The sequence below is a fragment of the Neodiprion virginianus genome, chromosome 3, assembly GCF_021901495.1.
Source record: "Neodiprion virginianus isolate iyNeoVirg1 chromosome 3, iyNeoVirg1.1, whole genome shotgun sequence".
Lineage (NCBI taxonomy): Eukaryota > Metazoa > Arthropoda > Insecta > Hymenoptera > Diprionidae > Neodiprion > Neodiprion virginianus.
The window spans coordinates 3702915-3728003 of record NC_060879.1 but is presented as its reverse complement, the minus strand read 5'-3'; the positions used below and the strand labels follow the sequence as shown (position 1 = coordinate 3728003).

At 36.9% G+C, this 25089-nt stretch overlaps 1 protein-coding gene across 4 annotated transcripts in view; it reads right to left on the bottom strand.

The window, feature by feature from the left end:
* LOC124299901 (octopamine receptor beta-3R-like) overlaps positions 1–25089 on the bottom strand; it is an 86474-nt gene that overhangs the window by 8412 nt on the left and 52973 nt on the right. Inside the window, exons 1-2 of one of the 4 annotated variants that reach the window (XM_046753327.1) lie at positions 21345–24186; positions 19623–19920 (exon numbers count right to left, since the gene is read on the bottom strand). The exons of the other annotated variants lie outside the window; for them this stretch is intronic. Coding sequence (XP_046609283.1) covers positions 19623–19920; positions 21345–22022 — 976 coding nt within the window. The 5' untranslated portion in view covers positions 22023–24186. Of the gene's footprint in view, positions 1–19622; positions 19921–21344; positions 24187–25089 lie in introns of those variants that run through there. 4 annotated transcript variants of the gene reach the window in all.

Here is a 25089-nt window from a genome sequence, read left to right as displayed (position 1 = left end):
TGCTCGCGTTATGTAAAATAATTTATCGCTTTGTTACTCCGCGGACATTGAAAATTATTTTGAATCACACCGATTAACTACCGATCGATTCCTTCTGTCGTTTTTAACTGCTCACTGATAGAAAAAAGTATAAAGTAATTTGTACACCTGATATTTCACATCGGGAAAATTTATTGTACGACAGGCATGCGACTGAATAATACTAACGCTGATTTGTATCGTAACGACGACTGTCTCATTCAACCGTAGAATTGATCGAATCGCGTTTCAATGGCGTTATTAATCCACGGAAAATGGAAATCTTATCAGGCTACATTGTTCTGCCTGATCATTCGTTTATGGTTCTCTTCACCATGTATCCTCAAGTTATCCAATGAAATTATAGAAAAGATAAATGATTCTTCTGAATTGCGTAGAATTGATCAAGATTTTGTTGAGTGTATTGTCAGCATTCAAATGGTGCGAAAGCTTTCGATTCATGTGGGCTTATGAAATTCTTGATTCACATTCTGCACTGGCAACGAATATATAATGCGTGTCTTCACTTATCGGCAAGCAAGAGAAACTCGTTGAGGAAATATTTTTTTCTTCATTTTGAAGTATATTTTACCGTATTACGCAGAATTTAATTGTCTTTTACGGTTTTTGGCTGTTCTATTATTAACCTTGCAGTTGAAGTTACGAACAATTAAAACTGTGCGATCAAATTTCACGAAATTAAACTCAAGATTCTGGTAATTTTCGAGGAAATTAACTTGCTTCGGTCTCGTAGGGAGGAAATTAAGTGAGTTTCAAAATGTTGATTCCACGGAAGTATATTTTCTTCCCTGTTGTTTTAGTACCGTGGATTTTGAATTTAAAATGAACGCAAAATCGATTTCAACTAAAATTTATCCACTCTTTCGATTTCTGAATTTGATCTGCTTTCTCCAATCCTACGATTTGCTAGATGAATTTCAATTTCTCAACGATCACAAAAATCCTTTGAAGCCAACTTACACATCGAACAAAAGCGAAGAGTTTTTCAAATTATACACCGCAAACTTGAAACTACAGATTTTGATTATTCAGTTTAAATTCTTTGAAGGTGCAATCGAAAACAGTAGAAATATCAACGGTCATATATTTTATTGGACTCATTCTATTATAAACATTTACATTGAACAAAAAATGTCTCGAATAAATTTCGAATGAAATCTTCAGTCTCAGAAATAATTTTGTAAAATGAAACAAGATTTTCAGTTGGTAAAATTACAGTTTCTACCCCATGGTAGTGATTAAAAATTACTGAACAAATTGTTAACGAAAAATTTCTCAAGCTAGAAATTGAAAAATTTTTTAAATATCGAAGGCTTTTCAGTTTTTCAGTTTAACGTGCTCAGACCAACTATAATTCTCATTATCCGATCAAATCTTAACTCGGGCTGCTCCCGATTTTACATCATAATATTTGTTGAACCTAAGCGATGAAAAAAATTGAGGGAAATAAAATGCCCAGACTCGACATCCGCCCTCCTCCCCCTTTATACTTATGGGCTTACCTTCTTTCTCCTCGCTTCTTCACACTTTATTTCCCTCGAATAGGTCGTGTAAATTTTGATGAAAAAGAAAGCGGCTTTATCGCGGTCCATTTCGCTTTCTCTTATCATCGTCCGTTTGAAAGAAGGGATTAATCTGTTGACGAGATCGGCACTGGGAAAAAAATGACCGCTGCAAAAGAAACCGATCTCTGATGTTTTCCTTGCAAATTATTACTTGAGAGTTTTTATTCATTTAACATAAAATAGAAAGCAGATTTTGAATTCGTTTAAGACTCCCTTCTAACTTCAAACTTTTCATAAATATGCGGTATTTCATGAATCAAATTTGAAAAGCTGATTTGATTCTATTTCGTTTCGTTCGTATAAAAAATTGTCTGCCAAATTTTTCAACGTAGTCCAATAATCAAAATTGCCTTCAGCTGTTATTCGTAAGCTCATCGTATGTCGAAATGCAAGCTTTCGGGGTTCCTGAAATAAATTTCGAATAACGCAATCATGCCGTTAATTTTTCCTGTGATTAGGTAACATTTCTTCGATTGAATTAAACTCAATAAAATGGTCAAAGCTGTGAAATCTTTATCTTACGACGTTTTGTTTGTTTGTTTTTATAATTTATTTATTTTTCTTTTATCTCCGCTGCATTGTTACGCACTTCATTATTATTACGATTGAGAATAAAAACCTTTGATTCGAAGTGCTTGAGATTTCCCCAAATTCACTTGATGACGAGCTGGTACGATTTGAATTTTCGGTGGATCAGGGTTCTAATCATGCGAGAATTAGAAAAGTTTCGCCGATGCAGACGAAGTGAGCCTGATTTGGTTAGAATCTCGAATAGATCCGAGTATTATATACGCAGACGAACGAGCGGAGGATTGAAAATAATACGTAATATATATACCTGTGCCGAAAATAAACTTTTGACGTCAGAGTTTTCCGATATCAAATATCAACCCCGGTAAAAATAGAGAGGAAGGGTGAAACAGCTGCAACCCCTCGGTTCACCGCAGGAAATTAACTATATATGGGTGTTTGCATAATAAAGAGATTCACCGACAAACGAAATCACTTGTGCAGACATGTTGCGAAATATATGTATGTAATAATCGTACATTGTATAAATACACGTGTGTTGTTGTTTTTTGTTTTTTGTTTTTTTTTCTATCACGCGAAAAAGTGACAGCTGTTGAAACAATCACGACTTCAATTAATTCTTCTCTTCATATCAAAATTACAATTGAGAACAGGAAAGATAACCAAAGCAAATCAAAAAAACAAGTTCAGTTTTTTAATGACGTTGAGAAAATTGTATACTTGGAATATTTTTTTTTTTTTTTGTTAATCGCTGTTTGGCAGAAAAAAAATTGCGATATTCTGACAAGACTTGCTCGCGAATCTTGAAGAAATAGGTTTCGGTGAAAAATTATATTCACGGTTTGTTTTACAAGGATAGTCTTTGGATAATCTGTACGGAAAATTTTCTATTCTACACACGTTCCTTTTGCTTCAACTTTTTTACATAGGCGTAATATTTTCATTTTTATCTTAAGGCCCAGAAATAATATATTTGCACGTGTACATGCTATACGTATATAATCGTAAATATATATATATGTTACTTATTCTCGCAGTACGCTACAGAATAATTTAACGCTCATACTCGAGTATTCCATTCCACTGTGGTGAAAGTTTAAACACATTCGCAATATAAAACGGCGAGACTCATTTTCACCTGTCTTTCTTTCTATTTCTCCCTGGCTTATTCGTAATTTTTTTTTTTTTCTCTTTCTGTTTATTTATTTATTTATTTATTTTTTTTTTTTGCTCATCTTCCTACACGTTTTAATCCCGTTTCGTTCTGCTTCTCGAACGGAGGTGAAACACGAAAATTATTACATACCGTAAAATAAAATGAATTTTCTCTTATTTTTCTCTTATTCCGCGAACCTAACTGGCTAAATATAGAAAATACCGTTTCTTTCAATATTCTGTGAATAGAAAAATGTTTGATATATTATGATACTTTGAATGAACTTTGGGCGAGGAATCTGTGTTCTATTTTTATTCATACGCGCAATAAAATTTTCTCCATCGATCCTTTTCATCTCGGTTCGTTTGTTATCCGTGACATTTTCTCGGGGCATCGAATACGTTCGAAGAAGCCAAAGTCCTCGGGTCTGATGCCCGAGTATCTTAGCCGCCATCTGTTAACGTCAAAGGCAGTCACCCCCGAAGCAGTCACTCGACAGATCGGACACAATGGGGTGATACGCGAGTGAGTTTAGAGTTGGGTCGGACTGATTCGGGATGAATACAGGCAGGGGGAAAGGTGGGATCTCGAGATTTTCTCAAACCGCGCTGTCCGGTATCGCGCAAAGCTTGTACAAAAGCTCTAACGATCAAAATGACGGAAATTTGGAAGTCAAATGAAAAAGCGTAGATAAAAATTTATTAATAAAATCAGGATGAACTATCCAAATCGTTGTGAAAATTCATGAATTTTACTTTCGTGAATTATTCCAATAGCTTTAATGTAAACTATAAACTTTTCCGAAAGGATGTTCTATTGATTCCGGGATCACCGAAGAACCACCTTGTATGAGGCTGTAAGCTTAAAGTTTTCTCTAAATATTCTCCGAACAGCTGGCTCAGAAATTGTTCGACGTTCGTTTTGAGGGTGAAAATAAGGATGAAAATACTGAGATACCGTGAGACCGAAATTGCGCAAACCTCGCATCTGACGAATTGAATCCTGGTGACATTGGTCCCAAGAGAAGACAATATAATCCGGGACGCGGTGAATGATGGAAGTTGAAATGAACAAGACTCGTCCATTTGCCGGCGGGCCATAAACTCTGATAAAACACAGACCGCTATTCGTGTCGAGTGATGATCCCTTAAAACGACCAGGTTTCGCCAAGAAACCCAGCGGCTTTTTTTCATTTATACATTTTTCTCACGGGTGCTGGCGAAAATTAATTTAATCTTGGTAAGAAGTTGATCTTCGAATGTGTGTTTGTGTATGTGTATGACATATACATATATATTTTATACATAAAAAGTAACGGAAAAGGGGAGAATTATGAAACATTATGTACATAAGTACAACACAGGTCGCAAGATCAGAAATGTGAAAAAGAGAATAAATGAGATAAAGAAATGCTTGGTATTGCAAAGACCGTGAAATTTACGCCCCTCTAATGCGATAATAATTCGTAAAGCCAGACAGTTGAATAAACCACGTTGCGATTTAAAGATATACGCTGAATGTTTCTGAAATTGTGTCGGTAACGGAATTTGCGCAAATAGATACAGAGTGCCGGTGCTGGTTACAGATCCCGTTACCGACACTTCACTCACAATTAGCCAAGTTACAAACCGATTTTCTAGAATGTTTTGGCGAAGTGTCGATAACGGAATCTGTAACCAGTATCTGCACTACATATCTACTTGCGCATGGAATTGAAGAGACGTTGAGCACTTTTTGCCGGTGTGAGTGAAGGTGAGGTGAACATAAAAATACCCTCTATTCGAGAAGCAAGGGGCGGCGCGTCGTGTGTCTGTACAATTCAGCGACGCACTTGGGAAATGGATGAATAGAGATGCGAATGTGAGTGTGCATGCCGGCATGTTATACTTAGGAGGAATAACAATCCAGCAACAAAGTTCTTGACTCCAACTTTAAGGTCGCCTCGCACCCTTTTCCTCACCCCACCGCGAAACTCTTAGCATCCGCGAGCATTTTATGCGGCGTTTTCATGCATAAGGAATCAAGGGAAGTTATACGTATATTATGTGGAGAAATTCTTTGCAAGGATTCGGAGATTGCTTTTAGAAAAAAAATGAAAGGGTGTATATTGTGTTGAAAATCGAAAGAATATCGATATTCAGATAAGAAAATATTGTTCGAAACGAAACAGCGGAAATCGGTTGCAGTTGTAAAAACGTATAAAAGACGTTCTCGGTCAGCTTGCAAAGTTTTTCCAATATCAGAGTAGAGTATTTCAAATTCGAATGCTGACGGTATCGGGAAAAGAAATTCTAAAACTTTGCTTTGTTCAATTTATTGTAATTTATCGTTAAAAATTACAATACATTCGATATTTATTTATTTTTTTTTTTTTTGTTCGTATTAAATTTTGTTCTCTCAACGACGTTGATATTTATCGAATTGCTAAATCCAATCGGTTTTCTTTTTTCATACTTCGTATAGGGAAGTCTTTTTTTTGCTGTCACGATTTTTAATATTTGTAATTTTGATTCCAAATTGTCAGTCTTTGCAAGCGGAATTCTTGTTACACCGCATTATAGTTTATAGCAAGTTTGATGTACAAGCTCCTCGAGGGTATAATAATTTGCAATGCAGATATATTGCATATTTTCTGTTCCAATAAATAACCATGAATCTCAATATTCATGATATGCAGGTCTGTGCAAAACCTTTTCCCGTAAAAGATGCAGATTTTCAAACCCCTCGGTTTCGGTGTCCACAAGACTTACGGGTATTTGAAAACAGCGTATCTCGCTGCCTGTTCTACCTGTATATATGACCATATGGACACGACCTTTAAATTGCAAGCTGAAAACTGGTTGTAAATGAGAAAAGAACAAATGCTCACTTCGTTCAAGCTTCAAAAAAGCCATTTTCCATTGAGAATAGGAATAAAACAAAATATTCCATGTGACTGATCCTAACGTAAAATATTTTACATACAAAGTCACTCTTTTTGAATGTACGGATATTTTTCTCGAAAAAAAAATGAGAAGTAAAAAAATTTCATGGTTTTGGATCTTATCGCGCGCTCATAATAAAGAATTATTTTTCAGCACGACGATTATCTGTAGGTAGTTTTCTCTGAAGATACGTAACCAATTGTGCTGTTTTTTTTTTTTTTCTCATTTTCGCACTTTCGGAACTTTTACGTCTCGTCGATGTTTCATTTCTGCAATTTAATTTTCGGCAGAAAAAAAATTCGGAATCTCGCGCTGCCGGATCTTTTAAAAGGAGCTGCTCTGGGGGCAGAAGTGGGGGACGTGAATGAGGCCGCGTTAGCTCATTGTGCGAGGCTGGCCTGTAATAATATCCGGCTTCGTTGGCCCCGGGTTGCGGTAGGACAGGCAAGACCGGGTCAGTGAACCGTGGCTGCTGCAGCCTAGCCAGGAGCAACCAGCTCCACCGGGAAACCCGGGAGAAGTCGTTCGATATCTCGAAACGAGAGTAGATGTACGAGAAACGGGAACCGGGAACACCGGAACACGGGAACACGGGAAGGAGGAGAAGAGAGGAGTCGCAACCCCCGGGATTCGCCGCCACCCCCAAACCTCCCGCCTAACCCAGCCCGCCTCTTTGCCCAGAATTCTTATTCTCAAAAATTTATGCCGCCTCTCAGGAATTTTGGTATACGTCTGTGTTGGGTGAGCCAAAAAGAGAAAAAGAAAAAAAAAACTAAACTATCGAATCTACGGTATTGAAAGGAGCTATTTACTGAGAAAAAAATTCTCCCGTAGCTCAATTTTAAAAGATTTCGCTGGCCATTTGAAATTTCCTATTTGAATAACACGCGAGAACATTTTTTTTTTTTTTTTCGTTAAGAATTCTGTAAACGTTGAACAGTTTGTATTAAAAAAAATTTCCACGCTTATTCTTGCAGGGTGTTAAATTTTTTGAACAAAAAAACCCTGGAGTTGATTTTTCAGACTCCAAATTCGTGTACTTACGGGCTGTGAAAGTTTGTGGAACATCTTTAAACATTGAAGACAGAATGCAATCGGGTTTAAAAAGGATATTCACATGGTATTACGTCGGGGTAAAGAATATATAGTGTATGGAATATGAAACATATTGCTGAGAGTAAAAGAATTTTTTACATTCTATACGATAATGCGATATTAATTTTTGAAAAAGATCAAAGAGATACCGAGAAAAAATTGATCGTTGTAACGAAATTGGTATTTGACGTAGATAAAAAATTGTATAAAATGATATATCGATTTTATCAGTTTTTAAATTATACTCATATATTCATGTTGATACTTATAAAACTTATTTCAAGTCAGCAGGCTTACATTTTTTTCCAGGAAATATTCCACATGTTTTATTTTGAACGCATAACCGAAGGGATTGGTCAAGGTTGTCGATAGCATTGTCACTTGTATTTTCTTAACGCTGTAAATCATTTGCGAAGAAACATAAATTTTTATTCTTGCTTCAAGTTTTCTCAATTCTAATTCTTTTTCTTGATATATGCGCGATATTTCACAAGAATAATTCGCCATTTCTCACGTGACATGCATACAACATATAGTTTCTAAAGTTTGATTGGAATTTCAAGGTACAGAAATATCGCTCTAGGAAACTTTGTCCCTATAAATATCAAAGTAGAATATTGCAAATTTTCATTTCCAATTACTTGCGAGACACTCTATACGCATAATTGATAAATTGCAACTACTAGCCCTTGTTTCATGTCCCGGAATTTACACAAACCATATTTTTCGATCAATCGAATTAAAAATCATTAATTTTCAGACGCTGTTAATGTAAAAAACAGACAAATATAACGTCAATCGGTCGACTTTCTTCCATCAACTATAATACGCGGAACTTGGATTCGTGGTTATCGATCGGCTTTGCAAGCCGTTTATTCAACGGACGCGAGTATATCCCAAGGGATCTAAATCTTCTGATATATATTCCGAACTAGTAACGGAAAGTATAGTTAGCGCGGAAAATCTTATCGAAAACTTTCTATCGCTCCATGTGCCATTCATAAATCATCTATGACGAATTACACTCTCTCGACAAATTTTTCGCAAAATTGTCCAAAATTCAAATCTCACAAAATCGAATCTCTTCGAGTCACGTATAATATTGTGAAACATTACGGGCATGTATGTTTATTTATTTTTTTCGCAAAGTCTTGGAATAAATTTCAAGTTATCAAATACGATCATAATTCTCAAATAAATCTTTGTACCTATTTCCGTTACGTTCAAGAATTACAAAAATATTCGACATCAAACCGAATCAAGATGAACCGAAGCGAACCACTTAATTACTATTAAATTTCTGAGAAGTCAAAAATGACGAGTCTCGTGAACAAAATCTACAATTTCAACGCATTTGTACAATTAATTTTCAAAAAATGGACTCAATCTTTATTTCAGTAGAAGGGACTTCGATTTTTTTTTTTTGTTTTATTTTTATTTTTTATTCTCTCTTATTAATTGAAAAGGTCGTCTCCGTATCCAATTTCGGAATTGCAGTCACGTCACTGAGTGTATCAGGTACAGGAAGGCAAATATGGACGACCTGCGTTTAATATAACTACCGGTCGATGTTACCTGATTGATATTACATAAGTCTATTACGCGGGTAGGAGGAGGAGGTATCGAGTCTCGAGCTTTCTTGAGTCGGTTCGATGATATTAGTCGACCCATTTGCTTTTTTGTACACTATATTGTACGATCTTGATTTTTGTTTTTTACGATTTTCTCGAAATATACAGCATATTAAATAATTGTCTAGCGAACGAAATAAGAGTAAAATTTTCTTGCCGATATCCGTTTTGTAGAATTATTCTCGGACGACGGGAAAAACGCTAATTTCGAAGAAAAAAAAAAAAAAACTTAATTTCCGAAACATGTCCAAAACATATCAAAATCACTCGAAAAGTGTTTCTTTACTCGAATAAAGGAATTTTGAGTTATTGTTTTTATTTTAAAGTGAACGGGTTAATCACGTTTCACCGATGCAAGAATTTGACTCGTACCTTGATTGGGAATTTTGACAAAATGATGGAAGGTTTTGAAAAATCGCACGATTGTTGTGTTTTAATTGTAGTTTAATATTTGTAAACAATTTTTGTCTGAAAATTAACATTTCGAGGTTCGTCTATTCAATCTATCGTTTGAATCTGTAAATCCGATTTTCAAAAACATCTCGTTGGATTTTCAAACTGTGCAAAAATTTGCAAGGGAATCGGAAAGGAAATTGATTTTGAATGTCAATTTTCGAAACCGTATAGAGGCACGACACAAAAGTAATTTACAAAACCCCCGAAAAGCGTCGCTTGCTTTTCACACGTTGATAAATTTGATCGACTCGTATTACTCATTCTCTTTTCATCTGCAAATGGGAGTTCATTGCCGATGTAGAAACAAGAGCCAAAACATCCCATCGACGAAACGAATCTCGATTAACATGAAAATCCCGAGTGCTTGATTCCCGATTGGAAATAAAATCGCAAAAGTAGGTTGACGGGTCTCTGTAAAACACCTACACAAGTACACATGTGTGCTTATGGTGTACAGAGGGTGAAAGGTTTCGCAGAAGGGCGAACAAACGAAGTCCAGAATGAGGGTAAGAACGGGGAAAATTGGATTTCTGTTTGACGGGTTTCGGGCCTGAGGGGAAAAGTCGAGGATAAATTTTTATTTATCGAATTTCAACGAGTCGAGACTTCAGAATCGACTAATGCCAATTTTGCCCCGCCTTGATCGTGGAATTCAGCCCTGAGCTAGGTGTGGAAAAATATTAGGTTTCAAAACCCGGAGACCGGATCATTCGCTTTTGATTTCTAATTGAAAGTTATAAAAAAATACTTGCCAACTCATTAGCTCACTGCCGTTCGTGCAGTCGTTGGTAATTTTTAGAACCCACTTACAAAAATGCTTGATGTAAATTTCCGCCGATTCTTTTACTACAGTTATCGAGCCAGCAGCTTGTCTCTGACGATAAATTTCACCGATGAAATATAAAGTGGCAACGAATCAATGCCGCATCACTCGTGTCTCACAGTTTTGTGTCAAGAACTTGTCCTATATTACGTATATGCATGTATATCCTTGCGACCAAGTCCTCGGCTAACCTCTTCAATATCCCGATATATAGTCTATAACCTTTGAGACAAAAGCTCGTTTTTTTCCTTCCGCAAGCGAGAAGATACGTTTTAAAATACATATTTCCAATCGATGATGCATTTTATTCTCATCCCGCGGTATTTTTGAAAACTATTTTTATACCAAAATTTGATTATTCTTCTTTATTCAAAACTAGATGGGTATATAACGTATTTCATGAAATCAGAAATAACGATTGTAGGAATGACAGAAGGCTTAAATATTTTTCTCTTTACCGTTGACGGATAATTATTGGTTGGTTATTGAATTATATAGAAGAAAGAAACAATTTTGATATTAAAGTTCAGATAATCATTCGATAGCGTTGAATCAAATCATTGATCAGTTATTCATAAGTTGCGTGAAAGTATTTTATAAACAATTCTACAGAAGGCTCAGAATCTTCCAAATTGATGAACAGTTTGTTTGAAATTTTTTATTTACTTATTCTCTCTTACAACGCAAACTAAATTTTCATAATACACAACGATTTTTCAAATTCTAGTTGCACGTTTTTGAAAATAAAATGTGTTTTCGGTCGCACATATACGTAAACTTTTCACGATCTATCGAGCAGAATTTTTGATTTTTCTTTACAAATTTAATCTCCATATTAGATACTAGTGTGAAATTTGTCTGAATTATGATATATTTTTCTAAAAATATGTTTTGTATTTACACACAAAACAGTTTACAAAACACATTTGTTTTGTTCCTGAATCAGATATAATTCATTATGATTTCGGTTCCTTTCATTGAAATTCGTTCGTATAACACAGAAACCGCGTACACAAATACATTTATATTATATGACACCGAATATCCGCAATTCTGCGGCAGTAATGCGAACGAAAAGCGTAATACGCGAGCATGAAGGAAAGCTGTTTTCGGGTAGCGTTGAAACGGGGCGTTTCCTTTATTTCGTGTCATTTCATCCATCCCTTATCCTATTTTCCTAATCCACGACAAAAGATCGCAACGCTACAAAGCTGTTACATTACGTTGATTCATTTAATACTCGTCCATGTCAAGGCTCGAGTTGACGCAAAGTAACGCACAACGTAACATAACGAGAGGCGCGTATAACGCCCACAGAATCGGCGTGAAGCATGGCGGAGTACACTTGGCCGTAATAATTCTATCGCTGCTGATTTTATCGACGAATCGGTTGGGTTGGCAATACAGATTCAGCCCGCAGCGCCACCGCCGGCCGGCCTCGAAACAGCTTCAATCATCACTGACGTAACGTAACCCGTGATCGTAGAATCTAACCTAAAAGTACAGAATTCAGTTTGATCTTTGTGAACACGGCGCACGATCCATGATCGTGAATCCTAATCGAAAAATACAGAATACGGTTTAATCTTTGTAAACATAACATAATTTATGACTGTAGAAACTAACCTAAAATTCAAAATTCGGTTGAATATTTGAAGACGTGACACAACCTCAATGATCGATGAATTGTTTATTTTTGGGTAAATATTGTGTTATGTCTAAAAAGGTTGAGCCGGATTTTGTATTTTTAGATTAGATTCGACGGTCATGGGATAAAATACAAAAACACAAAATTCAACGGTAATGGGTTGTTATGTTCACAAAGATTGAATAGAATTTTGTATCTATGGGCTAGATTCGATGGTTATGGGTTATCTTGATTTGGCAAAGATTTTATATTAATGGGTAAAATACAAAAATGCAAAAATGCAAAATTCGACGGTCATAGGTTACATTATTTTTACAAAGATTTTGTATTTTTAGGTCAAATATAAAAATACGAAAGTACAAGATTCGACGGTTATAAGTTACGTTATATTTACAAATATTTGGTGTGTTTCAGGTAAGCTACAAAATTACAAAAATACAAAATTCGAGGGTCCTAGATTACGTTATGTTTACAAATATTAATCTTATCGTTTCGCAGCCGACCGGCGGTGGCGCTGCGGGCTGATTCCGCATTGCCAACTTAACCGACTCGTTGACAAAATGAATTAATTTTCTCAGAATCACTGCGGTCAAGTGTACGTTTGACGAAGGTTCCGCGGAGGCTGCACAGCCGAGATAAGTAGTTTTAAATATAACCTCCGGTTATGAGGATGCAGTGCAAACTTGTGGCAAACCTCTTTCAGACCGCGGAGCTTAGGCTGTACGTATAATGTATAACAAAGCAAGAAACCTCGCCGACATCTGCGTGGCTGACACGGTTTTCATCCCTGCACCCTCCACCCTTAACCCTAAGGTAACGCGTAATTACACACAACCGGCGGACCCGATGCGTATAACAGGGTGTAATAATTAATTACGTGAAGATTCCGTACCTTCGAAACCTGACGTCTTGTATGATATCGGCTTCGCTAATTTGCGCAACATCCCTCAGCATTTTCACCCTATTATTTTTCATCTTGCGCACCGATTCGTACGAAATTTTCAACCCCCACGATCAGCTGTCATTTGTCTCTTGTATTACGTTAATTAAATACGTAGCAGATGTACAGTCCGATCAAAGAGTTGTAGTAACTGAAATCTCACGTACTTGACGACGGTTTCGGATAGATATTTTTTATTTTTTTTTTTCTGTGAAGAGATAAATTACATGAACAGTAAAAAAAACCGTATCGTTCGTACGGTTTTAACGAACTAGGTATCGTTTTTATTCAAAATGAATTCTTTATACATGGAATTGTTGATGAAAAATACGTTATTAGTGAAATTATTGTAAGTGATGAATGGTGAATCATTGCCTTGACAAAATATATTTCACCGTAATACGATATCGGATTTTGTAGATTTGTAGAAAATTTATTTACGAACAAAATAAGCCCTGTAAGTTAATTAAAATTAAAGAGATTCGTTTCTACAGCTCGTATTCTCGTTTCGTATTTTTTAGAAAAAATTTTGGACCATTGGCATTTCGAAATACTTTATTCGGAAAATGAACACTTAGAACAGTATGAGAAAAATTGAAGGAAAAAGACGTGATGGAGAAATTCAGCAAGCTTGATTAATGTTAAAATAACGTTTCAATTAATTTTCGCAATAACGTTTGAAGTGTTCTTTCCTGCCGCCTCGCGATTTGTAAAATAGTTAATTATCACGGTTCGTTGAAGATATTTTTAATACATTAGGTCAGCATTCGGCACGATGTGATGAATATTCAATACTTAATATGCGTAGGCGATGAATATAATAACGCGTAGTAATAATTTAGAGAATAACGATAATGGTTTGTTAAACTTTGATAATTATTATGGATCAGTACAACCTGCAGGGTATTATTATTCAGTTTAAAGAGTTAAGAATATACAACAATATTCACAAATATTTAGTGACCCGACGTTTTGCAATAAATAACAGCTTTTTCGCAAGCAATGAATATAAATAACGTCAGTTGAAAAATCTCCATAGAAGCCAAAAAAATTACGTGAAACGTAATCTGCGGAATAGAAAAAAATGCGTCAATCTAACGACTAATTTTGAAGTTTGTAAATCCTCGAACTTGTGTCAATGTCTTCAGTCTCTTTCGCTTAAGGGGGTATTCTAGTGTAGAAATTTGAAAAAATCGATTTTTTTTTTTTATATTTTCAAAGCTTAACCTTTCAAGAATGTGTCCTTAAAAGGACAAGTCAAAATTTCAATTATTTTCAGAGATATAGCTATTTTAGTGACACGTCTTCAATACTGGCGCGGCTGGAACGAATTTTACTCGAAACTTTAAACGCGTTTTTCTCAAAACTACATTTTTCAAAACGGTTGACATGATTTCTCAAGTTCTATTGAACCGATTTACTTGAAATTTGGTGAGAATCTTCTCAATACATGTCTCTATCGCACGAACTATTATTATAACGAAATAATAATTTTTACTATTTTTAAAAAATTCAGAAACGTCCAAAAAAGTCAAAAAAAACGTATTATTTTTTCGGACAGCCGTAATTTGACAAAAAAAAATTTTTTTTCGACTTTTTTTTAGTTAGTACGATAGCTGCATTTATGTAGATTAATAATCTTTTTTTTTTTTTTCTGATTTTGAAAATGCTTGCAATCGTGACAACAATGGCGCGCCATTTTTTTTGTACCCCCCACTTCAACAACTCATAGCACTTTCAATTTTGTATTTTTTGACTTGTTTTTTTTTTTTTTTGTAATCGTGAAATAATAATAAACGCCTGATAAAAAAATGGATGGTAAAAATATTTTTTGTTTTTTGTTTATAGCACTTCAAAAAACACCTCAAATTCATGCCTCTACACTAGAATACCCCCTTAAAGCTTTTGTTTGCAAATTTTGAACCAATTGTTACCTATCAAATTTAAAGCTATTGGAAACATTGAAATTGACCAGAAAAAAAAGATATAATTGAAATTATACTCAAAGAGGTAAATTGAAGTATCGATTATTTTAAGATAAATTCTCTCTATTTTCGTGCGAAGTTTTACGCATCTGATTAGCGTTTCATAGAAATTCGGTGCTTTAGACGTCGAAGAATTCCGACGCGAAAGAAAACATCTGGATGCTGTAAATTGAAACTCATGCCTTTGCATTTTGGATGGTGAGAAAAATTTCGGTAGGCTATTCAGAGTTGGTTATATCTCTTTAATATTAAACCATGGGCAAGCTTTTCCGCTTGGAACTTTTTGACGCCGGAGCTTTTCATCCCTGGTACGATAAGATATAAGCGATTCCTCGATTTTTATCAACGTTTTAAACTCCTCCGCGGGGTTTTGATTAAATAAAATTTAACGCAGCGCTTCTTGTTCCGAAAGATCTTTTGCTTTCAAACGGACTTTGTACTCCTAGTGAATATATATATATGTATATGTATATGTATATATGTATATCTGAGAAATATTCAAGGTGAAAAAAGAGGGATTCGGGGGGCAAAAAGTCGCCTCAGCGAGAATCGATTCTTGAAGGATACCATTCGCGTAGTCTCTTGTTATGAGGAAAGCTCTGAACGGCGGGGTGTTCGGGACGGATTTCCCACGAGAACTGAGGCCTCCACGCTTTTCGCGCATTACGCGAACGCGGCGAATTCCTAGGGGGTAAATAAAAATCAGAGAAAATTGAACCGGACGTTTCTCCTCTCTTAATGAAACTGTCGCAGAGAATATCATCCCAGGGTTGAGCTTCTGACAATTTGGCTCATCGTTGGGAAACTTACTTCGAAGGTAGATTGTTGCGTCTAATTACTGCGGATCGTCGAATTGTTTGAGGGAATATGAAAATTTGAAAATTGACAGACAAGAATTTAACTTCTTTCCGACGATTGAATGATCATTAATTATTTGAAAATCAATCAAAGGAAATGGGCGAACTCAAGATTATCGATAAAAGCTCAACGGTTGAACTAAGCTCGTTAAAATTACTTCTTTTATGGAGAAAAAAAAAAAACACTTCGACGGATCAATTGTATGGATATTTTTAATCCGCAATTACCTTATCAACCTAGAGATTATTCAGTATCAGACGCATTAATTATGCTGTTAAATATTGCAATGGATTTTCCTGAAAACTAAGCTTCGGACGGATAATTATACAACCACAGAATGTTTCGGTTATCAAACATCGATAAATTTCAACAAATTTATCATCAGCAATTGCTAGTGATTGTTGTAAGTTACAGACATTTTTTGTCGCATTATTTTTCTTAGGAATAAACGAAGCTTCGTAAGCTCTGAAATTCACGAGGATTCTTCAAATCAATTAACGCGTATCATAAGTGAAGAATTTTGAACATCGCCAAACTCGAATAACTGCAGTAATTTAAAAAGTTTTTTTTCACTCTTCGTCTGACCTGCAACACGGCTAGATATTGATTTTGGCTTCAGATGAAAATCTCAGCAATCCGATGGTTCACAAACAGCGTAACCAATATTTTTGTTTTCGTTGTTCCCTTTCATGTTGGTTTTTTTTTTTTTTTTTTTTGGCATTGTCCTTATCCCTTTCGATCATTTTTCATCCCAGCTTGCAGCTGGGAAAACATCGAGGCTGGAACGTCAGTTGTTTGTTTATACCGATATTATTCAAATCGGAATATATACGTTTTGTTTCGGGGAGCTTACCGACTTTGACATTTCCATTATGTGTATAGATACGCCCCTGCAGCCATTCGTTTCTCTGATATTTATCGCTGGTATAAAAGCTCCTTGTAAAAATTAATATCAATGTGTATCGGGTACGCATGTCGATTAAAATAATCGTTCAGTTCCAAAATTTCTGGTATAAATCACGTTGAGTAACCTGGAACAATTATCGACGATAAGATACGAAAAATAATGCAAATTTAATTGAAACTATGTTTTGTTTTGCTTTGTTTTTTTTTTTTGTTTTTTTTTTTTTCAATAAGAAAATCAATTTGCTTACACAAAATTGAACTCGGAGAGTTTTCGGTTGGTAATAATTTTGAAACAACTATGGATTTTTTCAATATTTTTTCTTCTATTATCAAATACGCGTACTGTTTGTATTAATTTTGCAAAATCCACCTGAGATCAATTTTTTTACTCAAATATGAATTACCAAAACAATAAAAGGTTTTCAGTCATATTATACGTGAAAATTGAATTTCAGACCACTCACAGAGAATTTATATACGGAAAAACAAACCTTTATTCGTTAAAACTGAACTAAACAGTGTGATCGAAATAACCGAATAACAATTTGAGCATCTTGAGGTTGTATCAATGAAACCGAACTTTCCCTTTTTAATATCCATTATTGACATGTTTTCTACGTTAAGAGGAGATTTTTGGTCACTAAATGCGAGTCAACCAATTTCAACCTAAATTCTCAAATCCTACACACTTATTTTTTATTTATGGTTTCAGTGATTTTTTCACTAGACTGCAAGAGTGATTCGTTAAATTAAACAATGTTTTTCTTTCTGTTGTTGTTAACATTACGTACCAATGGATCGTGTGCTATTTACCTGCGTGCAGAGCGAACGAACCAAGGTCACTGATCTTTGCGATAATCCATCGATCGATGTTTCTTAAATTAACTCCTCAAGAAGGATATAAAACGTAAGCGCTGAGTTCCGAAATTAAATAGCTTGCGTAAATATATCCACTCTGAGCCGGGAATTAAAGGGAACGTTTAATTTATCCTGGGTTTTCGGAATACTAACAAGGACACGCTGTTATCTTGGTAAACGGAAATAAACCGACTTCCGTAGCGGTGATTTTTTACGCACGTTTACAGATTTCTAATATTTTAATATAATCCGTAATATTTTACGGATTATGAATGTACTTGCTTCAAATGTGGCCTTCAACATTATCACAACAATTGATTTCTGAAAAAAACTCAGGTGAATTGTTAAGTTGATATTTTGAAAAGCTGGAGGTCGACTTTTCGACTTTGCATTTAATCGATGAAAAGGAATAAAAATACTCTCGACATCGATCGATGCTGCTTAATTTAACTTCTGAACGAGGGTAGATAAGCGATGGAATTTCGAAACAGAATTGCTCGCGTAAATATATTGACTCTGTGCGCTAGTTGAGGGGGGAGGACTTAAAACTCATCCTGAATATTCAGATTTTCGTACATTAACCGTATATCATCTTGGCAAACAAATTGGCCAACATTAAATTGTTGTTTACGGTCGTGGTTAACGTTTTACTTTCATTAACAGCTTATTCAGAGCGTAATTTACGTCTTCGTATCCAATTTTCATTTTTGACGGTCACAGTCTCTCGTGCAGATTTTGAAGTCACCGTGAAAATATACTCTGGCATCGATTAGTGCTTCTCGATCCAATTTCTCAAAGCGATTGGATAAGCCATGAGTTCCAAAATGTGTCAGGGAATCAAGGAGAGGGTTGCGTTTCTAGCTAAGTATTCAGAATTTCGACTACTCGTATGTCCGCCATTGTTTTGGAAAAGTAATGATCGCCATCGGTATCCTAAGATGTTTAATTTTTGTCAAAATTTTCACGAGTGAAGAGCAATCTTTTTTCTTCAGGATAATTGTGTTTTAGAAAAACATTGCTTGAAATTGAAGTCAATGCGTTTCAGCTGCTAGGCTTTTTTACACTTCGTACTGTACCGGTAAAAACATCGAACACTAATCGGACATTCGTGTCCGGTGAATTACAATAAGGGCTCTAACAAACTGACTCTAATGGATGTTTCCAAAGGTATTGAAAACGCTGAAAGCTAGTCCGTAACCCAAGGTTAAACCGTGAAAAACTTCACAAAGCTTGAGTGTCGGGTTGTTTCGTGACCCCTATCGTTGAACGGTTAAAGTGGAGCTGAATATAAATTCACGTGGTACATGAGAAATGAAAACGTGACGACAATCGCGGGTTTTTATCAACCGGGAAAAATAAAATCCAATGCATGGAAACGGAATCGAGGAAAATCAATACTTGATACAATGATCCAGGGGTGGTAAATTTTACGAGCGTGGTCCCAGCTTCAATAAAAAGACCATCATTCAGGGTCAAATATAAAAGACAAACTAATAAAGAAACCCAGTTCTCAGTCATTAGGATGGCGAGGGGTTGATACTAAATTGGGAATTTGGCAGTTTGTGCTTTTTACGGTATAACAATATACAGCGTTTAATTTACACCCTCAGCTTCGACCACTTGACAAAACTCATGTAAAATTAATCAACACCACTGTTGTATATCTTATTGTTCGGATTATACACACACGCGATATTTTTATTGAAATTCAAAAAAAAAGGCGTAAAACGTCCTTTACAATATGAAAACGAGAAGAGTAAAATGATAAAATTTCTTGTCAGGAAAGTTCTAAAACAGCGCGTCTGTCGGGCAGAAGTTCAAAACTGCAAGCAGACGGAACTTCGTCCCTTTCAAAGAGTTTTAAAAGCAGTAAAAAGGATGCCAGAACTCACATTAGCGCGATAACGGAAGAGCCGTAACTATTTCAACACCGTGGAACGGTGGCTGCGAGACTTTCGAAAGGACAAAACTCTACCAACCGACAACGAGTCGAAGTCTTCACGTCTAAGCGACAAAGTTGACTTTACCGACATTGTTCCTAATTATAGTTTTGCCGTATACCTCATCGTAGCCGGTAAAGCCTTGGCGAAGAACTCCACGACCATCACCAAACGGTTCTTCTCTTTTTCATCGATAAGCCTCTTCCGTGCAAGCTCTAAGGACACCAGGTATAGTTTACCAAACGTTTTTCCCCCATTTATACTCACCGTTTTCGGCATTGAGCTCGGTGGCGGTTCTGTACGAAGGACGTCGGGAATCACTGGCGTCGCTGGGATGGAGCAAAAGCTGATGAGAGGCCCTTGAGTGGTGACGCGAGGTGGAAACTCGGTGGAGATGAACACTGTTCAGGACAGTGTTGCTCGAAGCTCGGCTGAGGGCCTTCCTCTGCCTTATCGCCTCCTTGTATATCTTGCAATACATGACGATCATCACTATACCCGGAATCCAGAATGATACCGAGGAACTGATCACCGCGTAAGCTCGGTTCACCACGAATCCGCACACCTGATTTACCCAAACGTTTTCACCTTTATACTTTAATATTTGTTATAATTTTTATCTATTGGTTCAAGGTTTACCCGGGACAAATCGCCATCGGAAGGAGGAAAACTGAATCGGAAACTCCAATATCGTAACACGCGAGGTCATTTGCTTGCGAGGTCTGACGGTGCTGACGGAGGGAAGTGAAATAATTCTGGTTAACAAGATAGGATCTCTAATGTAAATGCGTCGAATCGTGTTTCCTCTCGACCCACGATTTTAATTAATTTAACCTCGAGAGAAACGTTATCCTGCATAAAACAAAAGGTGTAATCGAGGCGTTGGGAGATACGCAATTTAAGAACAAATAAACCAGTCGCTAAAGGCCCCTTTGGGGATTGCTATCAACTCACTCCTTCGACTCTTTGATAAATGGCATATTTCTATTTGGCTTATACGGGTAACCCCGAAGTCGTGGGTGTTGCTCGGCCCTTATTCGCTGCGCAATAACGTCACCGGTGAAATCATAACGTGAGATAATGAAATGGAATTGTTCGGAAATTGGATTCGGCTTGGTGAGAAAAGCAAGCGGTGGTTATCAGGTTACGTAATTTTCAGCAAGAAATACAAGATTGAATTTTTCGAAGCTTATCGGATCTCGTGGTTCCCTGATTGAAGCAAAAATATATCTGGGACTTTTATCTTTTCATTCGGAGTCTTGATCCTCAACTGAAATGAGCAGGCCGTTTTATGAAGCGACCGGAGTGAGTTGAGCCAGTGGATATACTTACGAAAGTTCATCGCCAACCGGAAAGAACAGAGAATATTTAAAAGTGGTTATCGATAAGGAGTTTACCACTTGTGGGTCAGAGTCTTGAGTTGAAATCAGGGTGACGATCCACGAGTCAAGACTCTAGGAATGTTCGAGTATTAAGATGGATGCGGTTAGAATGAGAAGGAAAGAAAGTAACAGCAAATCATGTTGTTTAATTATTAGTTCAAGATTAACACTATGGTGAAATATTACACAGGTCAGAGACACTAAATTATAAAAATATGAAGCGATTTTGCAGAAAGAGACTTTCAGACGCAGAATTCACGTTTGACTGTGAATGGATCTGTTGTAAGAAAAGCTGTGATTTTCGTCCAGAAGAAAAACGTTCCAGAACCTCAAAGTATAGATTCATCATTGAGCCAGACTTTGAGCTTTGTCCGAACTGTTTGGTTGATTAGAACTTCACCTAGACGTGCTTTCGACTTTTTGAAGTCAGACTGACGTTCGGATCTGCTTTAAAAAAAAGTATGAGTACGATTGTCAAGTACAGTAAAATAAGCAGGTCGATTTCGGTCGTGTGACCGAGCAGACGCAAGGACGAAAAGAGGTGGGAGAAAGTGTCGCTAAGTGGTTGTGGAAGCAGGCAGGGTCGGAAGAATCGATAGTCGCGTACCTCCGGATGGCTCGTGAGAAAGTCCAGATGATCCTGGGTAGTGTACCATCCAAGGAATATGGGTATGAAGCTGATGAGGGCGGGAAGAAGCCAGGCGCTTCCAAGCATCAGAGTTACGGTGGCCCGCCGCATTATTATGGGGTATTCAAGGGGTCGTACGATGGCGTAATACCTATCCACGCTTATGCAGCAGAGGTGGAGGATGGAAGCGCTCGAAAAGTAGACGTCGAGGGAGCTCCAGACGTCGCACATGAACCTGCCGAACACCCAACGCCCCGAAAGCTCGACCGAGGCGTTGAAGGTCATGGCGCACATGGCTACGAGGAGGTCGGCGGCCGCCAAGCTCACCACGTAGCAGTTGGTCGGTACCCGGAGTTTCCGGTGCCTTCGTACACTGGCTATCACGAGAGCGTTGCCCAGAACCGCGGTAGTCATTATGCTCACCATGATCACGCCCTTAATCACCGTGAATGGGACGTTCAAGTGCACTTGATGACTCGACACGCTGGCTACGTCCGCCTCTGTTGCCGATGGCGTCGAACTCGTCGGTACCACACCTGTGTTCACCAAGTCGAATCCAAACTCGTTCAGGCTTTCTATGTCCAGGCTACTTGACAATCTGTTTCTTTCCAGGTCTGGACACTTGCTCGCCAATTCCATTCCTCGCCTGATATTCATCAACTGTACATCTCAGTATCCCTCAAAGGCGGAGCGCCACCTTTTACAGTCCAAGATACTGCTCTGAGTGTTTTTTTTTTTTTTGCTTTAATTACCGTGGCACTTTTTCAAGAACATGGAAAGGAACTGAATCAATGAACGTTGGAAGTCGTATTATTGAATTGATCATTAACTACCTGCAAATTGGTGGTGTGGTACACGTTATTCAAATAGTACGTGAAAGAAATTTGATCTTGTGCTTTTCCAATGTCTGCACTCTAGCTTTCGACTGGTATTATACGAAACGTAGCCAAAACATCAACAAAACATTGTTTGACGGACGTAAGGCAACAAATACAGTAGCCAGAAAAAGAAAAGATATATATATGTAACACAGATGGATAAATTATTTTCATGTCTGAAAGACGTTATATGTACCCGAAGCGATAACAGAGAGTAAATTACCGGACACTGTACAAGCCAGGTACACTGAACCGCTTATAACATACAATCGTCGATTACATTAAGCCGCACTGTTTGTCTCAACGTAACGCCAACAACTGCCAGATCGGAAGTCGGAGTGCGTGTTTTAGTATTTTCAAATTTCCGGGTGCGCTTGCAGTGCTCTACTTCTCTCTCTCTCTCACTCTCTCTCTCTCTGTTCATCTATAATACAACGCGTTTGTTTAATGGTTATTTCTAGAGTTGATGATGAGCGTTCAGCAGCAGTAGTTAATTTTCGTTGAGGCATCTGCGGTTAGTTTGCTTCCGTGCCCGCTGAGATAAATTGCGTAGATTTCAGAGCTCTCAATTTGGATTATTTAGTGTATCCAAACGAGGATGAGTTTTCTTTTTTTATTTTAGTTATTTTACGCGATAGATCAACTTCGAGACGATCCACGCTCTCTGCACTTTATGTCACAAGTATTAAATAGCGCAGTTCTCTTACAGCGGTCGTATTTTGGAGTATTAATAAGATTTCGTATACGCTTGCCAAGATTTTGGACACTTCAATAACACGTCTGACGACACTTGAGCGAAAGATCGCCCTCGACTTGTCGAAAATTATGACAGTGTCGAAAGCTACGAATAATCGCGAAATTCTTAGTCCGTAAAACGAAACAGATTCTTATCGATAACTGTATACATACTTTTTATTTTCCTTTTTTATTTCGAGAGGAATTTAAATTGACGAGGCAAGGAAAATAGAACGCGAAGATGAATTCGTATGTAATTTATTCGCTTTTCAAACGTCCTCGTTCGAATATGTTTAGAGATACGCAGTGATCACTGAAATTTCTCTTAGTTTTCACGTCTTTCGAGAGATTTTGAAAAAAAAATTTCACATCAGAATCTTGATTTTTTCGTGAAAAAACGTTGTTTAATCGAAAATATGTGACGTTAAATTTGGAAACAACAATGCAAACTGTTTGCTCATTTTCACTCTATCATCTTCACGCTCGAAGCTTTCGTACTTCGAATTGCAATTGATGCAATTTTGAATGCTCGGTGCTTATACTCAAGGTACAAGTCTGCTTCTCCGACAACATTATTGTCAAGCGAGAGAATTGAAAGGGGAATTTTAAAAGCTCTGATAAAAGTAATCAACGAAAGTGTGAGTGAAATATTTTTCGTCAGAAGTTAATCTCATTTCTCCAATATCCGTCAAGAAACAAGAATTTTTATCGTCGTCATTATTTTTGTTTATCATTACTGTTATCACGTAAAGACGTAACATTTTTTATCCCAAAGTCAATTTGAATTTTTCAAACGAATAATATTGACGCTGAATGAACGTAAACATATAAGTTTAAACACCGTGTTTTGCGACATCATGTAATCATCATCGTACGTACAAAGCACGGTAAAACCACAAAAATAATTAAATTTCATATTAACACAAATGAGAGGAAGGTTAGCGTTGGGATAATTTCATCCTCCTCGTTTATCACCGTGTCTCATTCGTACGCGTGTACGCTTGTGCTATATCTGGTTACATGCGACATATGTGTATACGTATGCATTGTACAACAAGAGCGAATCACAATTGACGTGGGTTTTGTTTAACGTTCCGTTCCGTTGGGTAAAACTTTTACGTTGAGAAAAGAGACACCGGTACATGTACGCGACGTCCTCGAACGACGCCGGCAGACTGAGCGTCGCGACGCACAACGGCGCCGCGCGTTGTTGTCGACGGAGGAAAAATTCGATTCGAAACTAAACTGCCCGACGACGCATCGAGTATGGTTGACATGACCGCAAGCTCCCCCCTCTTCGACCCCCCCCAAGAGACAATTGCTTCTGATGTAGGTACATCGCTTTTGCACAATTGGGGAAAACCTTGACGTTTGGAAATGCTAAGGGTGCAGCCGCCACCTCGTTATATTCAACGGGTGAAACTTCCATCCCCTCTTTTCTCCCACAATACTTCGATTTTATCCACCTATACGTATTACGCGCGTAGCGACAAAAGCTCAACCTTGACAATTGAACCCCCTGAAAAGTTTTCACTACCGGTTATTTGTCACGCGAACAGCTATTTGTAATGACATTTCACTGTTTAAGCATAAAATTTTTTTTTTTTTTTTGTTTTTTTTTCTGCTTCTTTCTCTCGGGTATTTTTTTTTTTTAAATATTTTTCCATCTTTTCGACAGTCTACGATTGTTATATGCATATAATGCAGAATCGCAGGAGATTATTTCACAATTGGATGTCGTTATAAAAGACCACTGGTTACAATTTACAAAATTTAGGTACAGGACGACGGATATTTTTTTAATTTGTAATGATTATATTTACTGTAAGAATGTGAATTGACGGTATATTATATTTGAACAAACAATCTACTTCGGCACGTTAGTCAATTTAACTTGAATCATTCGGCTGTCTTTAGATTAAAAAAATGAAATATCAAACGTATTTGCAACTAGCGTAGTTTTTTTTAGCACTGAGTGTAAGATTGTAAAGATCCTTCTGTTCAAATTCAAAAATCTTCTACCGGTAAATTGTAAAACAAACTAACCTCACAGTTCAAATATTATATTCGTTGATTAAGATCGAAAAACTATTTTTATATCATACATTTTG